The 24,234-nt window shown below is 35.7% G+C and overlaps 4 protein-coding genes across 6 annotated transcripts; 1 reads left to right on the forward strand and 3 right to left on the reverse strand.

The window, feature by feature from the left end:
- Positions 1 to 79: 79 nt before the first annotated feature.
- Positions 80 to 4,381, forward strand: LOC110606589. 2 transcript variants are annotated; one of them, XM_021745462.2, is made up of 7 exons: positions 80 to 363; positions 598 to 1,209; positions 1,924 to 2,111; positions 2,259 to 2,497; positions 2,714 to 2,913; positions 3,737 to 3,862; positions 3,954 to 4,381. In XM_021745462.2, exons 1-7 carry the CDS (start codon positions 208 to 210, stop codon positions 4,050 to 4,052), a joined length of 1,620 nt encoding a protein of 539 aa, XP_021601154.2. In that variant the 5' UTR covers positions 80 to 207; the 3' UTR covers positions 4,053 to 4,381. The 2 variants fall into 2 exon arrangements, with proteins under 2 accessions (XP_021601154.2, XP_021601155.2); XM_021745463.2 differs by having other exon boundaries at positions 1,927 to 2,111.
- Positions 4,382 to 5,179: 798 nt separating this feature from the next.
- LOC110606072 lies at positions 5,180 to 7,156 on the reverse strand. Its single transcript, XM_021744816.2, has 2 exons — positions 6,699 to 7,156; positions 5,180 to 5,520 (listed from the first exon to the last, which is right to left on the reverse strand). The coding sequence occupies exons 1-2, from the start codon at positions 7,053 to 7,055 to the stop codon at positions 5,491 to 5,493; spliced, it is 387 nt and encodes a 128-aa protein (XP_021600508.1). The 5' UTR covers positions 7,056 to 7,156; the 3' UTR covers positions 5,180 to 5,490.
- Positions 7,157 to 7,946: 790 nt separating this feature from the next.
- Positions 7,947 to 12,969, reverse strand: LOC110606570 (zinc finger CCCH domain-containing protein 6). 2 transcript variants are annotated; one of them, XM_021745436.2, is made up of 4 exons: positions 12,542 to 12,969; positions 9,365 to 9,571; positions 9,155 to 9,279; positions 7,947 to 9,075 (listed from the first exon to the last, which is right to left on the reverse strand). In XM_021745436.2, the coding sequence occupies exons 1-4, from the start codon at positions 12,599 to 12,601 to the stop codon at positions 8,103 to 8,105; spliced, it is 1,365 nt and encodes a 454-aa protein (XP_021601128.2). In that variant the 5' UTR covers positions 12,602 to 12,969; the 3' UTR covers positions 7,947 to 8,102. The 2 variants fall into 2 exon arrangements, with proteins under 2 accessions (XP_021601128.2, XP_043809264.1); XM_043953329.1 differs by having other exon boundaries at positions 9,722 to 12,969.
- A 3,418-nt stretch (positions 12,970 to 16,387) lies between these two features.
- Positions 16,388 to 21,664, reverse strand: LOC110606740 (zinc finger CCCH domain-containing protein 6). Its single transcript, XM_021745706.2, has 4 exons — positions 21,165 to 21,664; positions 17,833 to 18,039; positions 17,624 to 17,748; positions 16,388 to 17,541 (listed from the first exon to the last, which is right to left on the reverse strand). Exons 1-4 carry the CDS (start codon positions 21,222 to 21,224, stop codon positions 16,578 to 16,580), a joined length of 1,356 nt encoding a protein of 451 aa, XP_021601398.1. The 5' UTR covers positions 21,225 to 21,664; the 3' UTR covers positions 16,388 to 16,577.
- Positions 21,665 to 24,234: the final 2,570 nt, after the last annotated feature.

Below are 24,234 nucleotides of genomic sequence, written 5' to 3' on the forward strand. Positions count from 1 at the left end.
CGCCTAAAACGGTGCGTTTTCTCCTTTCTGACTTTTTTAAAATAAAATACAACGGGGGTGACATACGTGGCGGCACGAACACTTAAAAGTAGAAAGTTCGGTGGGATTTTCTCTGGAAACAAACGGACGGGGAAGAAATTTTGCCGAGCTTTTGGCTCCAAAAACCTGAGATCATTTGCTGAAGAAAGCAAAGACTAGAGAGTGACAATGGGAGCATCATCTTCAACAGAGAAGAAGAGTGCGAGCGAACAACGAGAGGTGGAAAGTCTGGCTGCTTCCACAGGTTTTTTGCCGATGCTTCAAAATTCTTTCGCCAAGCTGGTCGATCCTCAAACAAATGCCATCCCTCTCCAATCCCTTCCGGTATTAAAAATCTTAACGAATCTCTTGCGTTAAAGCTTTTACCTTTGCCTTTCTTCTCTCTATATTTCTATAATGAAGTTGCTCAAACAGATTGGTTTGGTTCAATTGGACTGAGCAGTAGGCTTCCATAGAAATATGCGAATGTCACTTTAATTTTTTATTTGTTTGTTTATTAAGTTTTCTTTTATTTACATGTCTTAATTCTTTCTAATATGTAACTTTTAATTTGACCAGCAAGTCTTCTGTTTAAATTTTAAAAACCTAGATTGTGAAGCACCCAACTTTCCTGATTCCTTTCTGGGATTATTGGATCATTTGGGGGAATCCATAGTGGAATTATTTTTCATCTCTGAGAAAGGAGGAGTCAGTTGGATAGAGTTTTTGAGCGGTTATTTGCGATGTTGTGGGAGGATGCCTTCCTCAGTGGCGCTCAATACTTTGCTGAGAGTATTTGCGACAGCCTTTACAAAAGCCGGTCTTCCTTTGACACTGGAGTTCGAATCCAGCGTTGATGATTGTAAGATAAGTGGGTCTTTTCTAGCCACTGACGTTCGTATGCTTCTCTGGATGTGTTGGACTATGTTGTGGGATTCCAGAACTTCAAGATGTAAAAAAGGCAAAGAAAATCTCTGTCTTCCAGATGTTAGTCACCTAATACTATCAGCAGTTTCTTCATGTACTCAAGTAGACAGTGGTTTGAATTTGTGGGATTGTGACATCTCAGCCTTGGAAGTTGAGCTTCCTGTTGGGAAGTTTCTTACCTGGGCATTGACAACAGTACCAAGCCTTACAGATTGCTTCACACAATTTGTTATTGCGAGACTTCAAAGTTCAGTTTCTTCAGAGGTATATGAGTTCAATAAACCCACTGATATTTGTGATTTGATGTTAGGTGAATCTAGCTAAAGACACTTTTATTTTTCTAAATAAAAATTCCAATCTATAATGTTTTTGTGCAATTATTCTTATTTCTTGCAATTTTGGAAAGTTTGTGCTCATGCTTGGTTAAAAATTTCTGAAGGCAATGTACTTCAGATTATTGGATAGATGGATGGTTTAGATTGCATTTTTGGTCATCTTATGAGGATAATGTTCTTTTCATTAATTTCATAATTTCATGCTCTTAACAGCCTGCATTCTTGTCATGGATTACATAATGGTCATTCCATCCTGACATCGTCATCTATATAATTAATTGAATGTCCTGTCATTAAGGTTTTAATGTATAGTTCCTGTACATTTACACACTACTTGGAACGCATGCAGTTCTGCTTCTTAGTGGGAGTTGCCTTTTCAATTTTGTCTTTGAGAATATTCTTTTAATCTAATGATCTAGAATTTTAATACCTCATTGTTAAACTGATTGTCCATGCTACATTTGTAGATTTATTTCCGTGGATATATATGCCCATAATCTTCTTTTCCTATATGATGATATGTGAAAAATAGATGTCTAAACAATTTTAACTGATTAAAGCTTTTTCCGGTCATGCCGCTTGCTTAAATCGTTATATCTAGTGTATTATTCCATATGTCATATGGCTTTTTACTTGATTCTAGCAGGATAACTCAGAACCTTCATCTTCATTATTAGAAATCCCTCCAAGAGATGTATGCGATATTCACCTACTGACTCATGGAAGAGCGTGGGCAATTTCTCTTACACTCAGTGGTACAATAAGTGCAGAGATTTTGAAACCGTACTTACCTAGTGACAGTGATGGGACATTGGAAAATCTTCTATACCGGTTTGTCATCTTCCGCTTCGGTCTTTATATGACATACCTGTCAATATGTTTTGCTTCCCTTATGTTTCACATTTTATTTCTAGTTTGATTAGCTTACTACTGCATTAAATCTTATCAGACAAATGTTTATTTCCTACTATTTGTTAGATCTTCTCTTCATGGGAGAGGCTTGAACAGATTTTGGTCTAACATTGAGGGTTATCATGGGCCATTGCTATTTTTAGTTTCTGCTACTTCTGGAGATCTCCATGGGGATGCTACCAGTAACAGAAAATGGATCATAGGTGCACTTACACAGCAGGGTTTTGAAAATAGGGATACGTTCTACGGAAGCTCTGGAAGTCTATATGCTATAAGTCCAACCTTCCATGTTTTTCCACCTTCTGGTAAGTGCTTGAGAGTGAAGTATAGAGCGCAGAGAGAGAAAAATGGTGCGTGCAGGTCCCATCCTCCTTTAAAGAGGAAATTTTTTTTTTTTTGTTGGGGGGGGGGGTGTGGGCATTTCCTTTCTCACAGTTGATGAGCCAGAATGAAATTCACAAAATGGTTCCAATTTCATGAATTTTTATAAAATAACTGACTGATTGATCAATGATATGCAGGGAAAGATAAGAACTTTGTTTACAGCCGCTTGCATCCTACTGGCCGAGCCTATGAGCCACATCCCAAGCCTGTGGGAATTGCGTTTGGAGGAACCATCGGGAATGAAAGAATACACATAGATGAAGATTTTGCTAGAGTTACTGTTCGCCATCATGCAGCTGACAGAACTTACCAACCTGGTTCCCTTTTCCCATCTCAGGTATTAGGCTATTAGCGTTTACTATGCTGCAGCAAATAGCTGAGTTTTAACAAAGATGTGCAGGGATCAATTATTATCTTTTGATTTAATTATCATATGCCAATATTGGAATAAATTAAATTGGTAAATTTTAAATATGTAATAATGATACTAGGCGATGAAGCCTGGGTACTGTAGCTTCAAAATAAGGGTCCCACAATCTGATCTTAGTTAGGGACCTGCAAACAGGGAGAAAATAATCAGAGATCCATGGGGAGGTCCTCGCTGATGAGCCTTTTATGCTCAAGTTAAAGAGGAGTTATTTTTATGAGATGATAAAGGGAGAGAAAAACAGAGAGAGGAAAGAGGAGTATATTCCTTGACATATTCTGGAATAGAAGTACATTCTAAGCTTTATTTCCTTGGTGGGATGACTCTTTTAACCTAAATATTTTATATGGTATCACCAGGTAATAGTCTAGGAGTAATTTAACTTTATCTTTCCTTTTTCCTTATATTTGGTGTCCACAGCATTAGTGAGTTCATTTATCAATAAAATTTCCACATTTACTAATCTTTATATTCTTTTATTTAATTTGCACTCGACAAGATATACATGTCTGCCTTCAGGGTGAAAAATTCTCTCGCCAAAATGCTGTTCCTGACGTTCTCTCTCTTTGTCATCCCTGCATAGATATTGTAAAATTAAAGACTTCATATTAGGTAATGTAGGTTAGGAGAGACGATAGGGTATACTTGGCTGCTTTGCACCATGTGAACACTAAAGGTACAGATTGCAACTTGCAAAACTTCACCCGACTTTAATCATTAATCTGTTCTGCAGGGTTTTCTCGCTGTTGAAGCTTTGATCTCTGAAGTTGAAGTCTGGGGATTGGGTGGGAGGACAGCAAAGAAAGTCCAAGCATCACATAAGAAAAGAGAGGAACTTTTCATTGAGCAAAGACGCAAGGTAACATACCAAGTCGAGTTTAAGGCAATTGTTGCTACTTGCATCCAAGTCTTAATGGGAAGAAACATACGATCTGGTATCTGTTGTGCAGGTTGACTTGAAAACATTTGCAAGCTGGGAGGATTCTCCTGAGAAGATGATGATGGATATGATGTCCGACCCCAATGCAGTACGCAGGGAAGATCGCTAAATTAAATTGTGCAAGATATATTCCTCAGAACTCTTTTTCCAATTTGGTAGGTTTCGAGTGTAAAAGTCATGTATAAGAGTAGCAAGCGACATGTATAAGAGTGAGGTAGATTAGGTGGATAGCCCTGTGATTATTAATGATGTGGCTGGACGAAAGTTCCAGTGAAGAGCTGATACATGGTCGAGTTGATACGACGCGTCGTATGAAGGTGTGGTGTGGATATTTCACTACCGAGCTATTAATAGTAATACTTTTCCTTTGTAATGTTGGAGATAATCTGGAATCTTTCTTGAATTTGTTAATGGACTTGTCTTCTTCCCTTTGTTTTATCTTCTTAATCTGTTTCTTCTCTGAATTCTCAAACCCTAATTTCTGGTTCACATCAAGACTGTATGTACAAGAGTGACAAGCTGATCTCTGGGATATATTCAAGCCTTAAAAGCTCCTAGGGTATTAAAACCGTGATTATAAAATAAACCAACATATGGGTGATATGTTCCAGTTCATTTAGCTGATTTAGGCTCGTCAAATTTTTTAGGCCTAGCGCGATGGGAGAGTTCCAAGTGTTCAATAATCCAACCATGTCGCAGGGACCGACAACTGGGTAACGTCTAGATGGTGGTAAAAACCATGGTGAGTGGAAATCAAAGTTCAGGTTCCTGATTTTGCGAAAAATGGCTTTACGCTGTTATTTTGTGAAATTTCACCATGTTCTCGGCTATGAAGCAGGCATCTAAACCTCGTTGACTTGAACTCTTGATAAACTCTGGCTGTCTGCATATTTGGTATCTATACTCCTCCGAAAAGGGCAATGCTAGGGGCAGTAACATTAAATGGGCCAGCAAAATTGCCCTAGACTTTATCTCTTTAAACAATCCAATAAACCAGAGATGGCGAGATCCAATCAGAGTTGCACCAACTCCCTCTTCTTCCCATCTGCCCATCACCTGGCTGATATGCAAAATGAACTAGGATGGATGAAAGTGAAAACTAATTAGAGATTGAATTCGATTTATGGAATGTACCTCTTATCGCTCTAGAATTGCATCTCCTTATTCACTATTTCTTAAGATCAAAAGAATTATTTGTGGTAGCAACTCTGACAAAAAAAACATCCTCACGCAGAGTAAACCAAAGAAGAGGAAGAGCACATAAACTTAGTAGAAAACCCAAGTAAAAACAGCTAAGTGATGCAAGCAACCTTAAGAAAGGTACATATAAAAATACACCAAACTCATTTCATAGAGAGGATTTTCCTGCCACGGTCGACACTTCCACAGGGAATTGAAACATACTTTGATGACATAATTAACACAGTTCAAAACAATGTCCTATCATTTTTCCTTTCGCATGATTTGCTAAAACTTGGTTCCCTTGTATTGTCGCAGATGGACATTTTCAGTGATTCCAAGCTCTATGTAGAACAGATGGCTTAGGTTCACTGCTTCTTCTCTTCTGCCTTCCTTGGCTGGGAGGGGCAATAAAAAAGAGCATTAGAAATTCAAGAAATTGGTAAAGAGTTTTGGCAACATGAGAAGTTACAAAAGAGCATAAATTACCATTAGACTTGAAATATAATCAATGAGCAAAAGCATTTGTGCATCACTGAACATAAAGAAAAGCCATTTCTTGGCATCCCACGACAAGTTTGAATGAATGATGCACTTAAACACCAAAACATCTATTTCTATCTTTCCCTTACTTTCTGTTAATCATAACTACACAAGGAAAGAGAATATGTAGTCGAAAAACCATTCTGGCGCATTTGATTAATAATAACCTACACTTTCTCAATAAGCATTTTATTAAAATTAAATAACAGTCCCCAGTTTCTCCAATTCTTTGTTGATTCTTGATTGATGTGTCTTCTAAAATTGATGTTTAAGGAATAATTATCAACCAACACTTACAACACATTTGAATTGTTTATATTTTACAAATAAGCAGCATTTGGATGTCTATCATAGGAATGGAGAGTAGTAAGTAGCCAAAAAGTAGAGATAACTAGATAAGCAATATGATATCCGGATGTCTATCATAACTGGTGTTGCATCGAAATGAAAATAAACAGCAGCTCCCATGGTAATTGGCATCATCTATGTAAGTGTTGATAGAGGATTCAAATTTAAATCCATTTTACCTTGAATTTTACAAGAAGCAAATGTATGTGCAGTGTGTAAATGTCTTCAGTAGAACACAATAAAGAAAATAATTCTGCAAGTATAACATAAAAAATTGAATTGAAATTACACAAGACAAGAATAACAAGATTATGCATAAAAATTAGATAGTCAGAGCAGGGGAAAATCTTACACACATATGCATATACCCCTGGCCAATAATAATCACAATCTATTAGCCGGTGCATAGACAACATTGCGTGTCCTCAGAGCAAAATAACAAGAAGCGCCATTTGCCAACACGATAAATATATAAGAAAACACAAATTCTCCGCACAGGAAAAGTATCAGATGCAAGTTCAAATAGGAATAAGCATCGACTAATAAAATACGGAATCATTAAGGAAGTCCAAAAGAGATGCATCACCCATCCAAACCACACCAAACGTTCGACGAAATGCCCAAATCAAATAAGCAGATGAGAAGCCCATTGAAAAAATAACTTTAGATGGAACTATTAACTGACCTTGGTACCAGGAGCAGGCTGGTGGCGCTCTTCCTCTGGAATAATAACAGGCCACTTCTCCCCAGCTTCACGGAACATTTGCTCAGTCTCGAGGAACTGACCCTTCTCCAAAATCATGTTCCTTATGGTTTGAGCAGAAACAGTAGTGCCATCAAAAACCTCCTCGACTCCGTTGACAAAAGTAACGGTGATTTGCGGCGGGTGATCATCTGTTCGCCGCTTGACCAAAAGCTGGCAAGCAGGGTTCGATTCCTTGGCCTTGCGGGCGTTGCATTGGGCTAAGAACTCCATGCAAGAGGCTATACGAGGGTCTAAGGCATTGAACTCAATCCGCACCTTTGATAGGAACTTCAGCATCTTCTTGGCTAGCTCTCTGGCCTCTGCCGCTCACCAATTGCGTTTGCAAGATCGGGAGGTGTGTGCTCACTGTATTCTATTTCACTGTCTAGTCCGCTTTAAAATATGGGTAAATTTGTTTCTAAAGGATCCCTATTAGATCCCCGAAATTTGTTAAAACTAATTATTTAATTTTTATTTTTTTCAATTTAATCAAAATGTCAACTGTTTTCATAAATTTATTATAAAAAAGTAAATTATTATAAATATTAAAGTTATAAAAAATTAAATTAAACACTATTCTCAAGTTAGGAAATGATTATATCCGTTTTTTCTATTTCAAAACTTATAAAAAAGTGAAAAATAACCTTTTAATCATTTAATAGAAATTTTAATTTTTGATTAATTTTGAAAAATAAATAAAATTGTGCGTCCATTTGATCCGAGTAACATTGAAAATAGAAAATTAGGAACTAAATTAAATTTTATACAAAACTTAAAAAAGAAAAATTAAAATTACACCAGGAAAGCCACTAAGAACGAAAACATTACATCAAAATTGCATCAATATACTTTAATTCAATAATATTATATACTTTTACTCAACAGTGCTATAACAATTTCAAATATTTGTCACTCACTAATATTATAATAATAACTTTTTCAGAATTATGATGCACTAGGTACAAATTAAGTTTAAAATCGATCATAATTAAATAAAAAATAAAATTGTTACTAATTTTTTTCACTTTTTTAATTGGATAAATGTCCTGAGAGGAAAAGATATAGTAATAATAACAATGGAATCTTTTCCAATACATCATTGATCATACATTTATGAATGAATTCTATGTCTGGCATTTAATATGAAAATGGAAGAATAAAGAGAATGCTATCCTACAATGGAATTGATTAGGAAAATCTAGGCTTCTGCCTATAAATTTTAATCTTGGCGTCCCATGCAAGAGAGGACGAATGAAGGTGAAATATTTTGTAGCAAAATCAAGCCAGCAGTAAAATAAAATGTGAACCTTTTTTTCATATCAAAAGCCACAAGCAACAGAAAAACTAACTGCTAATTTCCCTATCCATTTTCATTCTCTTTGCAGTTTGCACCTCTGATATGCTACTGCTTCGTTGCTGTGAAGATGCATCATGCTGGTATGCACAATTGGCGCCATGCCGACATCCTCTTGAACTGTTAAAGTAAATACAAGGTTTCATAATCTTGGGCTTCGAATCTCTTGATTTGGGATTAAGTACTTCTTGGTTTGTTCCAACTTGATGACTGTAACGGCCACCATATTGATGAGGGGATTCATGTCTTTCACCTCCATGTTGCTGGATCAAGTTCTTGTAATAGTTAACATCCTTCACTTGCGGAACTCCAACAGCAGAACCAGATGAAGCTGGAGCTGGAGCTGCAGCTAGAGGAACCTGTGCATTTGAGATATACACTGGCCCAATACCATTTGGTTGAGCATAAACGGATCCGCTTGAATTAGCGACATGCGACGAAGTTGTGCTGGTATCGGTTCTATTCATGTGCAAATAAGATGGTTCCGATAGAGTTGGAGGCGGCGGTGGAACATCTGATGAAGGGACAAAAGATGCATTTGGCTTAGGGATGTTCTGCCCATTGGATTCACCTGCATAGTCTTGAATCAACTTCTCAATCAATTTTGGGTTGTTGAGAATTTTAATGAGCAGATCATTGTCTACCAAACCTCCCTGCTCATTGCTCTTATTAATGGCAGCAAAGGCAGCCGATGCAGCAGCTATTACATCAGGTTCAACACCAGGGATAGCTCCAGAAGCAGGTTTTTCATTGACAGGAGTATTAGAGATGGAAGAAATGCTGCATTGAGGAGGTGGAATTCCAGAGGCTAATAGTTGGGACTGTGAGCTCATGGGAACATTAAATGATCCCATTAAATCAGAAGGTGCATCAGTTGCATCTTCATCTTCAAAGGGAGTAATTGGAATCAAAGGCACTTGATCACTGTGTCGATAATCTCCCAAGTCTGCGGAGAAAGTAGAGCTGCATAGAAAGAAGAAACTTTTTAGGACCAGAAGTAGAAAACAAAAGAAGATCAAGCAATATGATAATAGTGTCTAACTTTTGAGGAATGGCAGATGTACGAGGATAAACAGCTTCAAGCACTCTCATCTCTCTCTGATTTTGAACTTCCACCTCTTCGCTTTCTTCCCCCGCAACCACTTGCCAGGTCAAGTCCAAGATAAACTGTAATACAAATAGTTCAGTGCCATAATCAAAATTGAACACCAAAAGGATCATCAAAGCTGATCCTTGTAAAATAGTGACTTACTCTGGGAGGACATCTCCATTTGATGACGGGGATGTCAGATGACTTAGCGTGCAACTGGTTGGCAGAAAGACCTTCAAAACCAGGAGGAAGAGTATCTTCAGCAGTTGTGCCAGCTGGATGGGATAGCCAGGATGCTTTTGCTTGGAGGTGATCTTGGGCACCCAACCCAACTTGTGAAGGAGATTCCTCCGACAGGAACAGCCTTACCTGTTAAAGGGAGAAGCATGCAGGCGTCCATTACTGAGCTTTCATATTCATCATTACAAATAGAACAAGATCATTAAAATGGAAAGAACATAACAAAATGATAAGAAATCTGGTATGCACAGAAATAACAGCGTAAACAGGACTTCATACAGAATATTCAAATATCTTTCTCCAATCCACATTCGTGTGGTCTTTGTATATGAAGGGAAATCCCCTGATGGTGAAATGGGAATATGCAGTCAAAACAGAGTATTGTCCATATAAATGATCGACGGAAATACTAAACGCAGACGACATGATTTCACACAATTTATCTATTTGCGTCCTGTCCTGCCCACATACTAGCGATTGGAAAGTTAATACTGTCATGTCAAATTGTATTCCAATTTACGATGGAAGAAGATTGTCACCAGCAAAGCTAAATAGCAGGACTAGAGTATGCTCAAATCACCAGAAAAAGGCCATCATGTTTGGGTTATATGGTGAGTCAGTTGTATAAGCAGCCTACAACTTAGCCACAAGGACACAAAACACAATAACATACTCATAAATGCTTAAACATAAAGGTACAGAAGGAAGTTGTAACCACAGCTGTTACCCATAGGGGAATACATCAAAAACGCTCTTCTGAAATGGCACCAACGAAATTGGCTGGATTTCTCACTTCTTATGGGTGGACCTCCAATCTACAATTTAAGTTCAACCACTAGATATGTTCATAATAAGATATCTAGTGAATCCCTAATCAGCTATGAAGAGGAAATAGTGCTCCCGGAACATTTCCATGTGAAGTTTCTTCTTTCTGGAAGAAGGAATATGAAGATATCAAACCTTAAGATGCCTTCAGTTTTTTGCTCCAATCAAGCACAGAACAAAATGTTCAGAATTCTATTACTCCCACTTAAGCCCCTTCAGATCAACCTAAACACTAATGGATCTTTTTGGGGATATGCAAACAAAAAAGCGCAAGAGGCAGCATTAGAACAGACAGCATCCAGAAGCCCTAAGGAGCAGCACTGAAACATAGATGGATTTGGACTTTAATTCAGTAGACAACACTTCATCCTGGGTCAACAATGAGGAAATAGTAAATACAAGGAAGTTGAATCAAAGTTATTTATACAGCCTCCCAGAACTTCTCTATCCCAATGCTGGATACTAGGGAAATCAATAAAAACCAGGTTAAGAATGCAGATGCATCATGTGCCAGTGCCACAATCTAGGAATGTAAGTGATTGTGCAAATTGGCCCGTCAAGCAAGGACATCAGTTCCATTTAGTCAGATTCTTTTGCATGCCTCACTAGCGTGTCTGTGAAACTTATCACGATATTATAATTGGCCATCCATTGTTAAATGTAGCTGTCAGTTGAATGTAGTCACCTTACCAAAACAACTAACAAGAAATATTTGGAAGGCAGCTAGCTAAAAAGAACTGTTAAGTTGCATGATAATATCACTGCTTCAGTAGTGACACAATCTCACTTTTGGCAGAAGAAATAAAGAAATACAACATCATCTGGTCGTTCAAACCTTTCGCAATGAAATGTAAGCATGCACACACGTTTTTTACGCTCTCTCGTGAACATTATGTTACCAACATGGGGTAAACAACAAGAATAAGCATCTTAAAATAACAATAACCTAGTGAGGTGGGGAAGCAGTATGTGGGAGAAATTCTATCGTTAGAACTCATAAATCAACAATACATGAATTTATATCAGACAACTAGTGAAGAGTGCCCGGGGAACTACGGCACAAGGAATAAGCAGACCTACCCATAAAAATGCGTCCCAAATTAATCATTGTTAGATGTTCTGCCAAAAATTAGTAATTCTCCTATGACATACCCAGGCACTATTGCATTCCTACCCCAAACCCCATCCTTCTCAACAAATTAAACTATAACTCCAAAGCCCAAGGGAATTAAAGATACTGAAATATTATGAGGATTTAACTAGAATATATCAAATAACAATTCAGAAACTTTCATCCACAAAATACAAAAACTGAAGCATCCATGAAAAAGATCTGATAGGAGTGACTATTGCGAGCCAGCTGGTGCTGTCATCTTATTAGTGACTCAATTTTACCAGGAAAATTAACATGATTAACATCAAACTACTTCTTCCATTACCTTAATATAGTTTCACACTAAGTGCCTGTATATAAATTTTAGAAATTCATTAGAATCTGAACTTCAAGTGGACAAGCAAAAGAAAATAAGCTTTAAAAAAAAATAAATAATAAAAGAACGCCTGACCTGATTTTTCTATAATTATTTTGTATAAAAAGAAAACATTAGTATCATATGATTAGAACAGTCACGGCAAGCAAATAGATTCACCTTCAATTCAGTAATTTTCTTAACTCAAGATCAATTTTATGTATTTCATAAATGTCTCTGCACCAAAGAGACTTTTGCCAGCAGAACTTAGATACTTCAAACCTCCATAAGAAATCATCTTGTGTTGCACAGCATTTAGAAAAAGGGTGGCAAGGATTATAAAACAAGTACCTCCCTGTATTGAATTTTACATTATGCTAAGTAACTACCATGGCAAGCTTGAAATTTCCGACCAGTTTCTGAATTCACATGCCATGGAAAACGATTCATATGATTCATTTCCCCTTATCAAGTACGAGTCCCTCAAGAGCAAACCGTTATTCATTAGACAGATTTAATACTGACAAGACTATAACAATTGGGTAACACCATTACAGTTAAGTACAAAGTGCAAGCAAGGTCACCAAGAGAAGTGGGGGAAGAAAACCATTTTTCAAACTTAAATGATAAAATAATGAAGCAAAACAAACAACGATTATCTAAAATCAGCATAAAAATTAGATTTCACTTCCACGCCCGAGTCTGTTTTTAGCTTGTTCAGTGAATGAGGTAGATAAGAATTTATCAAATACGCTGAAATTTAGCCAAGAATCTATAAGATTCCTTGGAAGGTTGGCACTTTTACCTGACAAAGATTAACATCCGTTGCCCAAGAAACTCTTTTTGATCTCTGCAGTCCTCGCATACTTACAGATCAAGAAATGCACTCTCCAAACCTCTCCTTTCCCTTTTCTTCGATTCCCAATTTCTAATTTAACGTTTCAATGTTGATTTGAGCATATGACTCTATTACCAAATTCGAAAACCCTAAAGACCTAGATTTAAACTTTGTTAAATACCTGGTACAATCAACTTACCAATTCTGAAAACCCCTTAAATGTACGACATTTACACAAGATCCAAGTAGAGAATCACAGAAAAAGATAGAATAGAAGCAATCAATTTATGCAAACATATAGAATTCACAGAGAGATCCAAGGGAACCCTAGATCCTCCGGTGTATTCATCTTTTCTGCTTTGCCGTTTCGATGCGCTTCTGTTTCTTATTTCCCCTTTCTGTCCGTATATATCTGTTTTGTGCTGTGTGCGCTGCCGCACTTGCGGCACTAGCGCGTGGTGAAGAGAAATGACAAGGAACTTGATGTCTGGGTCTTTAGAGTGCCACGTGGCTTGTTCTTTTATACTGTTATGACACGCTCGTTAACTGCGGATGGAGCTTATGTTGACTTCTTTTAAGTGTTCGGAATCTGACTGCAGTTTCCTTCATATTTTTTAATTGAACGATGAAAGGACGGAATGCTGATAAGAACGTAAAGCTTTGGTCTGGTCAACACCTGTGCATTTCTATTTGACACTTTGTTTGCCACGTAGATTGTTTTGTTGTAGACTAAATACAAATCAACATTATTAGCATTTAAAATAATTTAAATGGTAGAATTTAATATAATTTTTGTTTAATATGTTTAAATAAAATATGAATTGTAGCATAATTTATATAATTATTCAAAGATAAGTGGCAAACTGGTAATTACGAGTTAATAAAATAAAAAATAAAGTTTAATAAATCTTGACCGCAATGCATGAGAAGAAGAGGGGTACGAGTTTTTCAGGTTTTTTTTACTAATTTGAGATTGAAAAAAAGAAAATTTATCAATTTAAAATTTGAAACACGTCAAGATCTAATACTTTTCAAAAAAAAATATCAAACATTATTTTTTTTTAAATAATGGTTGAACCATTATCAGTAGCGTGAGATTATTATTTATTTTTTTTAAATTATTAATATATTATAATAATATATTTATATTAATTTAGTTTCATAATTTTATTTATATTATACTTTTTATAATAATAAATTTTTTATAATAAATTTTATTAATTTTAATATATTATTATAATAATACTATAATTAAATAATTATAAATTATAAATTCATTGATATGTAACTATTATATTTTACGTATTTTATTATATTTAATACATAAAAATAAATAAAATTATATAAAACATATTAGAATTATAATATTATCGTATTATTAAATATGTATAAAATTATTGAATTAATTAATTAATATAAATATTTAAAATTATAAAAATTAAATTTATATTTTATTGAGTTACTTTTTATATAACTGTATAGATTTTATACTGTTTTCGTGTAACCGTCTAATTATAAAATAAAATAAATTTTATGACATTAAATTATACGTCAGTAATATTTTTAATTTAAATATTAATTATAAAATATATAAATATTTTTATACTATAAAATAAAATATATTTAAATATTAATATATTTAGAGTTATAAAATAAAATTATAATATTATTAAATATTATAGAAAATCACTGAATTATTATAATTTGAGAAAAAAAATAAATTATTCTACAATTAAATTAATTAATTAATTAATTTTTTATTAATAAATTATAAACAATTCAATGGTCTTAATAGAATAATATTATAATTTTAATTATTGTACGCAATTACTACATTATTTATAATTTATCAAAAAATATAAATAAATTGAGTAATTTATTTATTTTGTAATTAAATTAATTAATTAAATAATTTTTTTCTTAATAAATTATAAATAATTCAGTAATTTTATACACGTTTAACAAAATAATATCATAAATTTAAATATTTTTTATATAATTCCATTACTATCAAATTTTATAATATTTTCATATATTAAAAATAATAAAATATATAAAATATAATAACTACTTATCAATAAATTTATAACCGTGACTATTTCATTATAATATTATTATAATAATATATTAAAAATAATATTTCTACAATGAATATTAATTAAATTGATAATTATTTTTAAATTTAAATATGACATTATCATAGATTTCATCACAATATTATCATATTAATTTATTAAAAATAATAAAATATATTAAAAAATAATTAAAAAATTTATCACCTAAGAAATATATATGATAACACTATATTATTTTTTATACGTCTAATTGTAATATAAAATTAATTTTATAATATTAAAATTAAATAGCACTAATAATTTTTATTTAAATATTAATAATAAAATATATTAAATATTATATATTAAAATTATAAAAAATATAATATAATATAAATATATTATTATAATGTATTAATAATTTAAAAAATAAACAAAAATATATAAACTTTAGCATGGCGCCACTATATCGGCCGACAGTATATAGAATTTGGTGGCGATAGTAAGCGGTTAAATTCTAAATCTATAAATATTTTATCACTCATAAAAAGCTCAATTTTTCATCCAACCAAAAACCATACTTCAACCCTAATTACCAACTGTATATTCATCTCTTTCCCAAATCTAAAAAGCAATCCATTACCATCAGAAAAGAGTCCTACCTAGTTCTGAAGTTTCCTTTCATACAAAATAAAATTAGTTATGATTTTTGGGTAATTGTCGCTGGCCACTTTGAGGGCCGTATCTCAGCCTTCCAATTACCTTTTGGGGTGATTTTATACTTAACATGAATTTCAGAATATCTGTTAAAACTTTTATGTTTTATATTTTTCATATTTATATTTTTAATATAATGTCATATTGTACAAAAAACTGACGAATTTAATATTTCCTACTTTGCGATGGCTATATCATATAATTGGTCTATTTTTTTCATAATTCTTTCACCATTATTTTAAATGGATGTTTTGGTATGCCTCTTTAAAATTTCATATTTTTTTAAGTTTATTTACTATTTTTTATTGTCTCAATCTATAAGTGCAGTTTTATTTTTCAGTTTGTACAATTTTTTTTTTGTGTGTTTTTTATTTGTTCTTGATAATTTTTCTATATTTGATATTTTTTCTAATCATATTAACATGTATTTTAATATAAAATAAAAGATAAAAAAGATGGATAAAATTTAGTCGCATTTCATTTAAGATGAATTGCAATCACATTAAAATTCTTACCATCTTAGGATTTTATTTTATTTTAAATTTTTATATTTGAGTTTGAATTTATTTAGTTTTGAATTTTTGTTACATTTATTTATTTTTTTTTAGTTTTACTTTTTATTTCATTTTTAAAATTTATTTTAATTTAATGGGCATGAGATGTTGAAAAGTCCAAATGTACTACATGAATTGGTGTGCAAATATTGTCTTGATGTGAAGGTCCAATAAAAATTAAAATTACACAGGGAAAGCCACTAAGAACCAAAATATTATATCAACATACTTGATAATGTTATATATACTTTTCCTCAATAAACAATTTCACTTATTTTTCACTCACTAATATTATAATAATAATCTTTTAAGAATTATGATGCACTAAGTACATATTAAGTTTAAATATCGATCAAAATTAAATAAAAAATAAAATTTCTTCAAGAGTCCTCAGAGGAAAAGATATAATAATAACACGAGTCGTTTCCCATACAGCATGCATTTTTGAATGAAGCCTATGTCTGGCATCTGATATGAAAATGGAAGAATAAAGAGAATGCTATGCTATAATGGAATTGATTAGGAAAATCAGGGCTTCTGCCTGTAAATTTTTATCTTGGCGTCCCATGGAAGAGAGGACGAATGAAGGTGAAATATTTTGTAGCAAAATCAAGCCAGCAGTAAAATAAAATGTGAACCTTTTTTTTTTTCATATCAAAAGCTACAAGCAACAGAAAACTAACTGCTAATTTCCCTATCCATTTTCATTCTCTTTGCAGTTTGCACCTCCGACATGCTACTGCTTCGTTGCTGGGAAGATGCATCATGCTGGTATGCACAATTGGCGCCATGCCGACATCCTCTTGAACTGTTAAAGTAAATACAAGGTTTCATAATCTTGGGCTTCGAATCTCTTGATTTGAGATGAAGTAATTCTTGGTTTGTTCCTACTTGGTGACTGTAACGGCCACCATATTGATGAGGGGATTCATGTCTTTCACCTCCATGTTGCTGGATCAAGTTCTTGTAATAGTTCACATCCTTCACTTGTGGAACTCCAACAGGAGGTCCAGATGAAGCTGGAGCCGCAGCTGGAGGAACCTGTGCATTTGAGATATACCCTGGCCCAACACCATTTGATTGAGCATAAACGGGTCCACTTGAATTAGCAACAAACGACGAAGTTGTGCAGGTATCGGTTCTATTCATGTGCAAATAAGATGGTTCTGATAGAGTTGGAAGAGGCGGTGGAACATCTGATGAAGGGACAAAAGGTGCATTTGGCTTAGGGATGTTCTGCCCATTGGATTCAGCTGCATAATCTTGAATCAACTTCTCAATCAATTTTGGGTTGTTGAGAATTTTAATGAGCAGATCATTGTCTACCAAACCTCCCTGCTCATTGCTCTTATTAATGGCAGCAAAGGCAGCCGATGCAGCAGCTATTACATCAGGTTCAACACCAGGGATAGCTCCAGAAGCAGGTTTTTCATTGATAGTACTGGAGATGGAAGGAATGCTGCACTGAGGAGGTGGAATTCCAGAGACTAATAGTTGGGACTGTGAGCTCATAGGAACATTAAATGATCCCATTAAATCAGAAGGTGCATCAGTTGCATCTTCATCTTCAATGGGAGTAATTGGAATCAGAGGCACTTGATCACTGTGCCGATAATCTCCTAAGTCTGCGGAGAAAGTGGGGCTGCATAGAGAGAAGAAACTTTTTAGGTCCAGAAGTAGAAAACAAAAGAAGAAGATCAAGGAATATGATAATAGTTTCAAACTTTTGAGGAATGGCAGATGTGCGAGGATAAACAGCTTCAAGCACTCTCATCTCTCTCTGATTTTGAACCTCCACCTCTTTGCTTTCCTCTCCCGCAACCACTTGCCAGGCCAAGTCCAAGATAAACTGTAATACTAATAGTTCAGTGCCATAATCAAAATTAAACATCAAAGGATGATCAAAACTGAACCTTGTGAAACTGTGACTTACTCTGGGAGGACATCTCCATTTGATTACAGGGATGTCAGACGACTTAGTGTGCGACTGGGTGGCAGAAAGACCTTCAAAGCCAGGAGGAAGAGTATCTTCAGCATTTGTGCCAGCTGTATGGGGCAGCCAGGATGCTTTTGCTTGGAGGTGATCTTGGGCACCCAACCCAACTTGTGAAGGAGATTCCTCGGATAGGAATAGCCTTACCTGTTAAAGGGAGAGGCATGCAGGCGACTATTATTGAGCTTTCATATTCATCATTACAAATAGAACAAGATCATTAAAATGGAAAGAACATAAAAAAAAATGATAAGAAATCTGGTATGCACGGACAGCGTAAATAGGACTTCATACAGAAATCAAATATCTTTCGCCAATCCACATTTATGTAGTCTTTATATATGAAGGGAAATCCCCTGATGGTGAAATGGAAATATGCAGTCAAAACAGAGTATTGTCCATATAAACGATCGAGGGATATACTAAAAGTACATTATCAGCATGACAACATGATCTCACACAATTTATCTATTTGCTTCCTGTCCTGCCCACATACTAGCTATTGGAAAGTTAATATTGTCATGTCAAGGTGTATTCCAAGTTGCGATGCAAGATGGTCACCAGCAAAGCTAAATAGCAGGGCCAAAGTACGCTCAATCACCAGAAAAAGGCCATCATGGTTGGGTTCTATGGGAGTCAGTTCTAATAAGCAGCCTATAACATAGCAGCAAGAGACACAAAACACAATAAAATACTCATAAATTTGCTGGATTTCTCACTTCTGATGGGTGGACCTCCAGTATACAATTTAAGTTTAATCACCAGATAAGTTCATAATTAGATATATACTGAATCCTAATCAGATATGAAGAGGAAATAATGCTCCTGGACATTTCCACGCCAAGTTTCTTCTTTCTGGAAGAAGGACTATGAAGATATCAAATCTTAAGATGCCTTCAATCTTTTGCTCCAATCAAGCACAGAACAAAATGTTCAGAATTCTATTCCTCCCACTTAAGACCCTCCAGATCAGCCTAAACACTGATGGATCTTTTTGGGGATATGCAAACAAAGAAGCACAGGAGGCAGCATTAGAACAGACAGCACACAGAAGCCCTAAGGAGAGCACTCAAACATAGATGGATTTGGACTTTAATTTAGTAGACAACACTTCATCATGGGTCAACAATGAGGAAATATTCAATACAAGGAAGTTGAATCAAAGTTATTTATACAGCCTCCCAGAACCTCTCTATCCCAATGCTGGGTACTAAAGGGCAGTCAATTAAAACCAGGTTAAGAATGCAGATGCATCATGTGCCAGTGCCACAATCTAGGAATGTAAGTGATTGTGCAAATGGCCCGTCAAGCAAGGACATCAGTTCCATTTAGTCAAAATTCTTTTGCATGCCTCACCAGTGGGTTTCTGAAACTGATCATGATATTATAATTAGCCATTTATTGTTAAATAATAGCTGTTTGTCAGATTTAGTCACCTTGCCAAAACAACTAACAAGACAAATTTGGAAGACAGCTAGCTAAAAAGAACAGTTTAGTTGCATGATAATATCACCGCTTTAGTAGTGACACAATCTCACTTTTGGCACAAGAACTAAAGAAATACGACAGCATCTCGTTGTTCAAACTTTTTGCAATGAAATGCATGCATGCACACACGTTTTATCTGCTGTCTCGTGAACAGTATGTTACCAACATGGGGTAAACAACAACAAGAATAAGCACCTACCATTAGAACTCATAAATCAACAATACATGAATTTATATCAGACAACTAGTGAAGAGTGCCCGGGGAACCATGACAAAAGGAATAAGAGCAGAAAGTTACTAAAGCGTCAATAGAGTAGATAAGAAAAAGGGAAATGGAATTTGAGTTGCCAACAGAATTTCATATGACAAACAACTGAGACTACCAGATACTGAAGTAAGCCAAAAACAGGAACCTTGTTTTTTGTTCCCTTATTTATTGTGTTAACCAAATGATAAAAATTTTCCAGTATGAAAATCGAAGCTTAAGTTCTTTATCTGATTGTTTCAAGTCTCAGATTAAAGGGCAAGCGTTAAGCACCATCAACAAAACCAAATAGCACATCTTAATCAATAGTAGCATTCAAGAATAAGGCCACACTAAGCAGATCTCCCCATAAAAATGGGTCCCGAATTAATCATTGTTAGATGTTCTACCAAAACATAGTAATTCTCCTGTGACATAGGTTGCTTTCCTGCCCCAATCCCTACCCTTCTCAACAAATTAAACTATAACTCCAGAGCCCAAGGAAACTAAAGATACTGAAAAATTATGAAGATTTAACAAGAATATATGAAATAACAATTCATAAACTTTCATCCACAAATTACAAAAACTGAAGCATCCGTGAAAAGGATTTGATAAGAGTGACTATTGCGAGCCATCTAGTGCTGTCATATAATTAATGATTCAAAGTTACCGGGAAAATTAACGTGATTAACATCAAACTACTTTTTCCATTACCTTAATATAGTTTCACACTAAAGTGCCAGTATATATAAATTTTAGAAATTCATTAGAATCTGAACTTCAAGTGCACAAGCAAAAGAAAATAGGATTAAAAAAATAAATAAATAAAAGAAAGCCTGACCTGATTTATATATAATTATTTTGCATAAAAAAAACAACATTAGTATCATATGATTAGAACAGTCGCGGAAAGCAAAGAGATTCACCTTCAATTCAGTAATTTTCTTAACTCGATCAATTTTATTTATTTCGTAAATGTCTCTGAACCAAAGGCACTTTTTGCCAGCAGAAGAACTTAGATGCTACAAACCTCCATAAGAAATCATCTTGTGTTGTACAGCATTTAGAAAAAGGGTGTATTGAACTTTACATTATGCTAAGCAACTTCCATGACAAGCTTGAAATTTCTAACTAGTTTCTGAATTCAAATGCCATGGAAAACGATTCGTAAGAATTCATTTTCCCTTATCAAGTACGAGTTGCTTCCTCTAGATAAATGAAGAGCAAACCGTTATTCATTGGACAGATTTAATACTGACAAAACTATAACAATTGGGTAACGCCATTACAGTTAAGCGCAAAGTGCAAGCAAGGTCACCAAGAGAAGAGGGGAAGAAAACCATTTTTCAAACTCAAATGATAAAATAATTAAGCAAAACAAACAACGATTATCTAAAATCAGCATAAAAATTAGATTTCACTTCCACGCCTGAGTCTGTTTTAGCTTGTTCAGTGAATGAGGTATATAAGAATTTATCAAATAGGCTGAAATTTAGCCAAGGATCTATAAGATTCCTTTAAAGGTTGGCACTTTTACCTGACAAAGATTAACATCCGTTGCCCAAGAAACTCTTTTTGATTTCTGCAGTCCTCGCATATTTACAGATCAAGAAATGCACTCTCCAAAACTCTCCTTTTCCTTTCCTTCGATTCCCAATTTCTAATTTAACGTTTCAATGTTGATTTGAGCATACGACTCTATTACCAAATTCGAAAACCCTAAAATCCTAGATTTGAACTCTGTTAAATACCTTTATAGAATCAACTCACCAATTCTGCAAACCCCTTAAATGTACGACATTTACACAAGATCAAAGTAGAGAATCACAGAAAAAAATAGAATAGAAGCAATCAATTTATACAAAGACAGAGAATTCACAGAGAGATCCAAGGGAACCCTAGATCCTCTGGGGTATTAATCTTTTCTGCTTTGCCGTTTCGATGTGCTTCTGTTTTCTATTTCCTGTCCATATATATCTGTTCTGTGCTGTGTGCGCTGCCGCACTTACGGCACTAGCGCGTGGTGAAGAGAAATAACGACGAACTTGAGGTCTGGGTCTTTAGAGTGCTACGTGGCTTGTTCTTTTATGCTGTTATGACACGCACTTTATGCTATGTTTGGATAAAATTATGGAGGGGAAGAAAAAATAAAGGAGGGAAGATGTCCTTTATTTATTTTGACGAGTGAAAAATAAATTTATTTTCTTTTATTCGAAGGTATAAAAAATAAAAAAAAATAAATATAAATACTAATATATTTTTATTATATAAATTATATTTTTATCATTTGACTAAAAATTTATCAATGGAGCAAATCTATTAAATAATAAATTTTACTTAAATCATAATTCATAGTTTGTATAAGAGTGAAATAAATAAATAAAAAATATATTTTTAATAAATAAATTTTATTATAATTTTTACATTAATTTACTTTATTAAAATTTATAAATTATGATGATCTGAAATCCAGAAAATAGGGTTTTATAATGGATTTTGTAAGACAGGAAAAATCTTAGACCTAGAGGAGAGTATTTCTCATTTTATATGTTTTCTTTTGTCTGCTAGTGACGTGTTAACAGAACGAATATTATTGGACTACCTGTCCCTGCTACGTTGATACGGACGTACGAGGGAATCAGATCTCTGTCCCATGCGTAACGGCTCCTGACTCTCCTCGGGCGCGCATGTGTATGGACCCACATGACGGACAAGTGGGTCTCCCTCCTGATTCCGGACTGGACCGGAAGATAAGTCATGGGCTGAGCCCAAGAAGGATCTGTTCATCGGGCCTGAGAGGTTAGGCCGGCCTGATTGAGAAAATTGATTGGAGTCCGATCTGGAGGGGGACGGGCTGGACCAGTCTCACGGGGGAGGCCTTGGACCCCCAAATGATGGGCTCACGATATGGGTCTGGCCCCAGTCCGAGGTGGAGAAATCTAGCGGTCATCAATTGCCCCTTTACCTTCTCATCAGTTATTGCCCGACTGATGAGGGGGTAAAACCCGAGGATCATTATGATCGCGCCGCCCAAGTACAGTCTGCCTTAAAACATCTTTTCATCTCGTTACTGTTTCGAATTTCAAATTCTTCAACTTTCTCAAAACTTTTGCTCTTCTTTATTCTCTGTTTTCCTTCGCTCTCCTCTGCTCATCCGCTATACCGCTCTTCAGGTACGCCTCTTCTACCTCCATGGAAATTTCTAAGCTTCCTGAAGTTTTTAACCTCAAGTCTAGTATCACTCCCTCTACTATAACTAACTTCTTTTCTCGGAGGTATTTGGATACTCCCCTTTACTGTATCCGAGCTCCTCTCCGAAACGAGAGGATTGTTCTTCCAGATCCTCCTCCTCCCGGTTTGATAGATCCTCAGAAGGATCGTAGCATAGTCTTTTTTGTTAAATAACGGGACTTTGGTCTAACTTTTCCGTTTACCTCCTTCTTCACCGAGGTTTTCCAATATTTCAGGATAACTCCCCGAATGCTATCCCCAAATTCTATCTTGTTCATGTGTTGCTTTGAATCCATTTGCTTGAGCTGGGGATTTACGCCCACGGCTCATCTATTCGTGACCTTTTTTCGTCTTGTCAGAGCGAGTAACTGTTTTTATTACTTTTCCCCCCGTGGGGGTTTATCCATCCTCACGGGCTATAAGGATTCCATAAAGGGCTGGGTAGAGGGTTTTGTAGTCGCGGAGCTGAAGATAGACTCCGGTTCGTCGTGGGGGGTGGAGCTCGACTGGGAGGATGTCTCTCTGGGTTGCAACGACCTGCCCCAGCTGAGCCTTACCGAACAGGTCGGGTACCTTCGATTGACTTCTGTTGACAAGAAGTACGACGTCGAGAAGTGTATGTTTGCCTGTAATCTTAGGGATATCCAAGATGCGGGTATTGTACCTTGCCCAGCCGTTTTGCCTTTTCTTTGTGATTTCTACTGGGATTATGCTAACCTGTTTTGATTTTATATTTTTTGCAGCTTCTGACTCCAAGATGGACCAAATTAAGCCTCCGAAGAACTTAGTTCTGTCTAGAGAGAGCATGAACGCCGCGCTGGATGCCCTCCGAGCTGGGCAACGCGTCTCAGAGGCTACTGCTGAGGTGGCCCGGGTTATTTCTTCCAAGACAGTTAGCCGACCTCCTGCCCGAGCTTCTTCCCGAGCTTCTAAGCCGAGCTCCCGAGGTACCAAATCTTCAAGGCCATCCAGCCATAGCAGGCCGAGCTCGGCCATTCAATCTTCCCAGGCTCCAGAATCTACGCAAATTGTAGTTCCGAGGACGGAAGGGACTCCCCAGGTCGCCGCCGGATCTGTTGAGGACGTCGAGCTGGCGAGGAAGGATTTAGCTGTGCCTTCCGGGGGTATTTCTGAGGAGGTGCCTGGGACACACCTTGCCGACGTCAACGTCCCTGTAGGCGAGAAAGAGACCAGCCTGGCGGGGGGAGATATTCAGGGGGCCGTTACTGAAGACTCCCCTGTCATCGAGGGAGTAGGGCCCAGTCCAGTTGATGACGAGGCCATAGTGGAGGAGGTCGGGAGTAAACGCCCTCCTCCTCCTAGAGCACTTTTCCCCGTTCCTAAGAGATCTCGTGCTTCCCAGAGGCCAGCTCCGG

The sequence above is a fragment of the Manihot esculenta genome, chromosome 18 (genome assembly GCF_001659605.2).
Source record: "Manihot esculenta cultivar AM560-2 chromosome 18, M.esculenta_v8, whole genome shotgun sequence".
Lineage (NCBI taxonomy): Eukaryota > Viridiplantae > Streptophyta > Magnoliopsida > Malpighiales > Euphorbiaceae > Manihot > Manihot esculenta.